We start from the raw sequence: 8,328 nt of genomic DNA, 5'->3' as shown, positions 1-8,328 counted from the left end.
CTGCATTCATACTCCGTGTAAGCTGTTGTTTGAAGTCGGGTGTGTGCAATACCGAAAATCTGAACAATTGCGAAGACCCGATGTGTGTTTTCAGACAACGGGAAAAAAGTGACAGTGGCGGAGTTCGCACGTGACATTTACAACACTCGACAAACAAATAATGGATGTGGTGACATATTTGGGACACCTTGTGATGTTGGAGAAATACGAAAGGAAGTGTACTAATGCATGATTTATACGCCCGTTAAAGCACCTGATAAATCAGACCATAATTTTTTATGTTTGCCTCCAGGCTTGGTAGGTTTTATTTCAATCGTAGTCGTTTGGCTTATATTTAAGCCTGAATTCGGAACAACCAGTTCAAAAATTCAGTCAGATGACTATATTGTTAGGTAAGCAGTAGAAACGGGGATTCTTCAGGATTCTTTTCCTGCCTACAGATAGGCCTCCTATAGACTAACGCATATATCATCTGACTCTACCGAGTCCAACGATGAAGTAGCTGAAACTATCAATCCAAAACACGGCTTCACAAAAGTAAATGCGAGAACCGAAAATGGCACCTTGTGAATCCCGACTTAGTCACCCAAGGAAATCTCATTCAGTTATGTAATTAGGTCATGACTTTCATTTCTATCAATCAGCTGAAGCAAATTAGATGGTCCGTTGCTACCTGTATGTTACTCAGTGACCTCCTCTTTGGTTCACAGCGCTTAATCCCCTATGATCTTTCCTCACCAGTAGCATACATCTTAAACGAGTAATTAGCTTTCACTAGTGATGACGTTCTATGAGTTCCATCTATTTACCGTTTCTGAACCGACTTGGACTAGTTCACTGTAAGCTTACTTCGAATGAGACGATGCACTTAGCGCACAGGTACATACTGATGGTTCGCTCACTTCAACATACTCTATCCACTAAGCTTCATCTAGTACGCACTCCCAAATCAGATTATTCATGAGTATTTTTGTGCGTGAAAACACGTACACCATGAACCACCCATGGTCCTGCAGCTGCGGGACTGATTAGCTTATGTTTTACCAAAGAGTGGTTTTAGTCACCCACATACAAGGTCCAATGTCCCTTATTTGGTAGTGGGCTTCTTTCAACATATCTGTGACCAGTTCGTAAACCATACAGACGATTTGTTTGACATTTTCATCTCCATTTCGGTCTCATACCATCTGCAGCTCAACCTCTCAGATGACGCGCCAATACTAGATTAAGTGACTTAAAATGTGTGAATGAACGCTTTTTAACTACACTGCCGAATAGCCACTTAAACCGAATACTGGAGCGTAAAACACCTGTACAGAATGCCTAAGGTTCAAACCCCCCGGGGTTCATGAGGTGCGCTTTGCTGATCGCTCCTAGCAAGCATGAAATGGTCATGCTGTGTTCCCTGCCTTTCTAGCATAGACGTAACACCCTCACATGACAATTTCGAAGGGGCTTTGAAGCTTTGAAACCTCGCTGTCTAAATATCGAAGACATGATGGTTTAGCGTATGTCCAGAGGCATAGCCAATTAGGTTTGCGAAAGTGATTGAAGCTAATTTGCTCTGTTGTTTGAAAAAGTCGTCAGGTTTTGTCTATCAGATTAATGAAAATCGCACACGGCCATTTTATAAACGAGTAGAGCTCCGATCTCATTTCGTGGTAAACCTAAAATTCAAGAAGAAAACCTCACGGATCTAGCATTCGACTCAAACGGAATTATTTACAAGCACGGTACGATGTCCTCTGACCGGGTGCGAGGACCCTGTGTGTGTATCACTCATTGGTTCACTATTATACCACACACTCTCAATGAATCTATTGTTCTTTGGTGCAGAAAACTTAATGAACGATGCACAACCGATTTATCCGAAATTAACCCCAACTCCGTGCCTGAATTCTGCTTAACCCAAAGATCCAGGTCTGGTTTGAACCCAAAGATTAGCAGTTTCGGAATAGTTTGATATATCAACATCATCGACATGACACCAGTACTCAACACTGATTCCTCCTACAAAAATGATTTATTTGAAAGCCTTGATTTGAAGGAAAACTAAAGCGGATGGGCAAGTGACTTAGCCGCCAGTCTACCACAATCATTCGGAGGTGTCTACATCCCTATACACGGATTCAGACTATCTGCATAGAAATTGAGAACAAGAATGTTATTGACACCGACTAGCAGTCATATCTTGCAGCGTCTCCAGCCTGGTACAGTGGGGACCACGCAGTCCATATTGTGGAAGTCGAGTAGCGCCAAAACCTTTCGTTCTAATTGATTCCGGGGACCACGCAGTCCATGTTGTGAAAGTCGAGTAGCACAGACAGCGCCAAAACCTTTCGTTCTAATTGATTCAAGAAGCGAAATGCTTAGTCACTAATTTATCCACGACAACCAGGAGGAAACAAGTTATTCAAAAATAGCTGACGCTCCATTACTGGAAGTACGTCGGTTTATTATCCCTAGGGGTCTGTCTCTAAATCGGCGAATTCCGATCACCCCTACCACACCACACTATAAGACTTCGAACTGCAGGCTGTGACACAAGTTACTGGTTACATTCCACTCGCGGACAAGAGGGTCAGCTGAAAAAATCTATACAAGTGCGGAAGTACAATCAGTAAAGTCGCCTGGAAAAGTCAAATCATAGTTTCAAAAGAAGCGACTTCAAGTCAAACCGGATAGGAATTTTGGAAGCAGACTTTCAACTCGTACAACCTTCTGGCACTTCACTGTGTGGACAAATCGGCTGTTGCTCGCCTGATTTTTCGTAGATATCGTTGCTCTGCTTCCAAGAACTGTGCATCCTACAAGAAAAAAGATAGCAAATATAAGGGAAGGTCATCATCGTTGAAACGCCAAACTCTGTCAGACACCATAGATTTCCATCACAACAAGCCTTGATTTTCACTTGTCTGAGGTGCAAATCAGGTTTCATGCCCTTCAACGAGTTGGTGACTATTTCAACTGCCCTGCCGTTAGCTGACAAATTACTTCAATGTCTCTGCCGTTCCTTCGTCAACTTGATTAGAGTTACTAGTTCAGTCATCCGGGAAGATCACATTGAATTTTCGTGACTGAAAAAGGCGAGAAATGTTCAAGTTCATTGTCTCACAGAAAATATCCATGCAAAATTATTCTATGAACTGCTTGGGAAACAACAGCTTTTAACATTCCTCATCGGTGAAATTTTCTCTCTTTTGCCATTCATCAATCTCACTGCGTTGTTCGCAATTCCGGTGTGTATGTTTAATCCACCCAAGGGGCTGGAAACCTCGGGAGTTCAAATGCTCCCGAGAAGTTCCCTCATAGACACTGAGTATGCAGACGGTATTGCTCTCCTTGGTTCAGATCCTTCTCAAGTGCAAACGATTTTGAATAATCTAAATCACTCTGCCGCACGGTTTGGCATACGCTTCACACCTGCAAAATGTAAAGTGCTGCTGCGAGATTGCCTGGGATCAAGCCCACACCTCATGCTTGTAGGTGAGCTAATCGATGTGGTAGATAAATTAGTTTACTTGGGCAGCTGTATAAGTTATGGTGGACTAACTGGAGATGAGATTATTTCTCGAATCGGAAAGGCCAGGGCAGCTTTTGCCAACCTCCGACACCTGTGGCGTCGACGTGACGTCAGCTTGTCTGTCAGCGGAGTTTACATTGCGGTGGTACGATCCATACTGCTTTATTGATCGGAGAAGTGGCCCCTACGCGCAGAGAACATACGGAATATGTCAGCGTTTGATCATTGGTGTCTCCGAAGCATTGGTTAGGTCTGGCAGAAACATCGGATTAGCAATGCTGATGCTCTTAGGAAGAATGATAGATGAATTACTCACGCTTCACAGGTTGCGCTGTTTGGGACATGTACTCTGCATGCTAGAAGACCATCTGCTTCACAGAGCTCTTTTCTCCCAGCCCTATGATGAGTGGCAGCGACCGATAGGTGGACAGTTTATGGCCTGGCAACGAAGTACAAAAGCACTAACCAGTAAACTTGGTCGGGTGGGCAACTCCCACCTCCCTGCATGGGAACCTCGAAACGGAGTGCCTTAAATGGCCCAATGGCGTAGTCAGTGGCGTTCATGCATCAAAGCCTTCGCCTCCAAGGCTTGATTGTATGTTCCACTTTCCCGTTTTCGGGCGATCAAAACTGTAGCAGCTGGAACCAGTTTGCCTATGGCACACGGTTTATAACTGATAAGTTGAAGTGAATTGAATTGACTACAAACCATTTCATTAGCCTGCTTCAACCTGCTGCAGCATAAAGGTCGGTAGGACTTTATTTCACCTGCATGCCCTTCGGTTGTGCAACGCAGACTTAGGTTTACTATACACACCCACTCACCCACCAGTCCCCTAAGGTCAAGTCAGATCAAGTCTCACGACTTGTCGTCGTGTAGTACTTTGATAGCGCTGGCTGCTTTTTGGCCGTTCTCTCGAACTTACATGGTAACCGCGACTGACGAAATGGAGAATACTCTCACCGATTTCTGACTAGACTGTCGCGGGTCGCTTCTATAATGGTTGACTGGAACGCGCGAATTTTTCAAACGTACATACACTCTTTTGCAAAAGTTTAAGTAGGATCCAAAAATAAGATACCGAGTCTGGTACCATGAATACAACCCTCCCGACAATGAAAGGCAATGTTTCAGTGTTTAAGGCTCCGTTTGAAATTTTTATATGCACATGGAATTATGTAATTTTTTAATACTTTTTTTAATCAGTGCATTTTGTTGACGTAACAATTCAACTTACTTCTTTTTGAGAAGCGCGAAATTGTGCGAGTAGCGCCGGATCTCCAAGCAATGATGCTGAAAAAGACGTGCGCATAGGCCACGTTCAACAGTAGTATTGACCATATTGACCAAGATAGGAACAGTTTAATCTAAGGACTCACAATTCATTTGAAGGAACTCAAATGAATATGAATGGGTGTATTTAGTTACTTACTATTCAGTTGTTCGGTGCGGGTAATGTCCTCCCGAACATCACGTCTTCCGAAAGTTGTTTTCTGTGTGGAGGCATTGTGTTCCCGAACTGGAACACGACAGTTGGCACAAACGCTAGGAAGCCTTCCGGTTGCCTGTTGACGGAGTTGAACGAGTTCTGCGTGTTGTCGCACAACTTCTTTGCGTTCCTATTATCCAAGAATAAAAATGTAGAATGTAGAATGGACGGTTATTTCGATCATCAGGGCCTACAAATATAAAACTGGCATGACGAACGTGGTTAAGTGGTCCATCTGCCATCAAATCTGATTGCATTAATACCTAAGCGGGTAATAGAATTATTGGAATTATTTTGTTTAAACACGTACAAATTAAAATATCAGTCACATTTCGACACTTTTTAAGTTGTCAATGCTTCAGGGAAGGACTGCTGCAGGGACAAATACAAGTGATGTCAATCTACAAATGCTCTGGTGGGTTTTGCTTCAGATTTCCATTGTTTTCAAAATTGATGCGATCTCACTGTCTGATTGATGCATGCCATTCGAACTAATACAAAGCTGTGCGGTCATGATGAATGTGGAACAATAATAATTCTAATAGTTGCGTACGGTCTGCTAGCAAAGACAGGTTCTGACTATGCACCATGCCCAGTGAATTCTCGGTTGGGGCGTCATTCTGTGAAGCACCGGTTGAAGCACACGACTTAGGCTGATCATCGCAAACTGTGTTTTAGCTAAGTTAATAAATTCTACATGCCAAAGACCTCGTTATCGGTGAGAATGTTTCGCAAATTAACATACGTTTCTGTCAATGAGGAGGTTTTAAAAATCATCAGAACCCTAGACTTGATCTGAAATCAGGTTATTTCAACCAAAATGATGCCCCATTTCGCAGACGTTTGGGCACAAACAGCTACCGTATTATTAGGGGTCGGTCTAAATCCTCACAGTGTGCTAGTGCTATATCAAACAATGAAAGTGTAGTGAGCCAAACAATAACAATTGAAAGCAGTTTCTTGCCTTTAGTCAAGAAACCCCAACTATTCAATATTTCAGTGATTGATCCGGTGGTCAAGAAGGAAGATTCTGACGCATGTGCAAAATTACGGAGTTTGAAATCACTTCCACGGTGCCATTCATAGGTTATTTGAGCTCAGCTCAATCACTTATCGTTTCGTATTGTTAAACAGAAAGAAACCGAAAGAGACGAAACATCAAAATATATTTGTTTCACCAACCCATGTATAAAAAATCAACAAAGTCAACTACGTCAGAGACACTTAGTAACTTACCATATTCATTTTGCGTTCAGATTCATGCAGACGTTCTTCGCGTGCTTGTAATTCTGCCAATCCTTTGTTCTGTTCCTGTTTTAGTCTCTCTAACCGCAACTGAGCTTCGGTCAGCTCCTTCTCGGAATTGCTGACCGTATCAGATCGACGAGCTAATTCCGTTGCTTGTTCCGTTAAATAACGGTTGCGCTCATTCAGCTCCTCTTGTTCTCGAACCAGATCACATCTGCAGCATAGTAGTTAGAGATAGACGCAGCAGTTGCGTGGTCAGTTTATGCTTTAACGTCGGCATTGTGCTTAAATATTGGCAGCTTGGATACTTTCATGGTTATTTGGCCAGTGGCTAATGATCTTTTTAGCTAAGCTTGGAAGTTAACTTGCAGAACTTTTGACACGGTTGGTTGACTACTTCAGCATTAGTCTGCATAGAGTTGAACAAGTATGTTTTAACTCGCAACGCGATTGCCTAATTCAGAGACAGCATTCTCGTCAGTTAATCGGTCCACTGCGACCACAACTCAACACGAGTCCAAAACAGGTAATTGCTTTAAGAGTTAACAGATACACTTTTATTAAAACGCATGCAGAAAAAAATGAAGTAACCATTCAACCGTTCACTGATGTCTCTTAGTTTGATGACGAAAAGACTGCAAGTGAACTGGCAATAAAATGTTACACTTTCAAGTGAGAGAGACGCTATTCCATAGACAATCATATCATTGGTATAGCCCATAATCACTAGAAAACTGCAATTGTCGAGATGAAATTCCATTTGCACATCTAACTGCCGTTAACAGGGGACTAAAATGAGACTGTGCTTAAACAAATGTTAACTATTCAGTCAGTTGGGAAGTTTTCGAAGAAGTTTGAGACAGTGTCCCTCCAATAACCAGCTTGAGACCGTTGTATGTTCGCACTCACACGCACTCACGCTCTCGCACTCGCTTGTTCGGAATATAGCTGTTGTGTTCCTTTCTGTGAGTCTTTTTTTCCGGCACCAGGCGCTGGAAGCGGCTCGAAGCCAGATACAACAGATTGGCGAATCAGTAGATATAACAAATCAATAATGGCGGTGACGGTTTTTATAGTGAGGAGAAACAAGATTGTCAGTAACTACAATGAAGGGACGCATCCGAGATAGGGAAGATGTTGCAGCGTACCGAACTACTTCCAGATTTCTTTGGAGAATTAAGCGAACTCAGTGTCACGTGAGAATATGAATCCAGCGATCATGAATCCATCGAAATGATTCGAATGCTAAATACCTAGGCTTGTGTTTGACTCACTTCAGAGTACAGACTACCTCTAAGGTAGCGAATTCGGTAATACGTCACAAATAGAAGATTTGGTTAGATGTCTGTATATCAGCAAACACTGCACCAAATTGTGGAAAGAACCTGACAGTTTATCTCTTTCACTCATTATCTTTTGCCTTGTATGTCGAGTTAACGTACCGCACAATGTCCAGCTGTCGCCGAGTTTCCTCAAGCTTCACCTCATCTATCCGCAGTTTGTTCACTTGTTCATCCAAATGCCTTCGTTCTGCTCCCAGTTTCTGCTTTGCAGCATCTATTGATTCTTTCTCCTGAAAAGGATACCAATAGTTATGTCCAGGTGGTGGATAAATTTAATTCAGTCAATTTGTAAGATAGTAGTTATTGACTTGCTTATCCTAATGGATTCTGAGTTTCCTATTTGTGTACAGTAATCAGCAAAAATATTACTCATAACTGGTGGTCACTCGAAAATCTGGTGGCCCATTTGTTGATTCAAAACAATCTCAAATAAAATAGCTCATAAAACCTCTATCAAGCCTTGTCTTATTCGAAAATGTGTACTTTTGGATGAGACTTGGCCTATTCGAGCAGCGGACCTGAGACGTCTCCAGGTGTTCGACAATCGTTGTCTCAGAACCATAGCTCGTGTGGGTTGGTGTCAGCGAATCCGTAACGAGGCAGTTAGAAAGCGTGTTTTCGGTTGTGTAACAGGTACTTCCATTGAAGAATGTTTTCAGCACCAGAAGCTGCGTTGGTTGGGACATGTGTCACGTATGCCGAACCATCGTTTGCCGAAGAGAGT

The 8,328-nt window shown here is 42.6% G+C and overlaps 1 protein-coding gene across 1 annotated transcript in view; it reads right to left on the bottom strand.

Annotated features, from left to right (window-relative positions):
* Positions 1–2,398: 2,398 nt before the first annotated feature.
* T265_15293 (hypothetical protein) overlaps positions 2,399–8,328 on the bottom strand; it is a gene marked incomplete at both ends in the record, with an annotated part of 42,479 nt that continues 36,549 nt past the window's right edge. Inside the window, 5 exon segments of the mRNA XM_009177424.1 lie at positions 2,399–2,807; positions 4,762–4,817; positions 4,957–5,143; positions 6,250–6,475; positions 7,704–7,834. Of these exon segments, the coding sequence (XP_009175688.1) occupies positions 2,730–2,807; positions 4,762–4,817; positions 4,957–5,143; positions 6,250–6,475; positions 7,704–7,834 (678 nt within the window).

Source organism: Opisthorchis viverrini, assembly GCF_000715545.1.
Source record: "Opisthorchis viverrini unplaced genomic scaffold opera_v5_420, whole genome shotgun sequence".
NCBI lineage: Eukaryota > Metazoa > Platyhelminthes > Trematoda > Opisthorchiida > Opisthorchiidae > Opisthorchis > Opisthorchis viverrini.
Note: the sequence above shows the minus strand (reverse complement) of the source record. Positions and strands in the feature narration are given on the sequence as shown.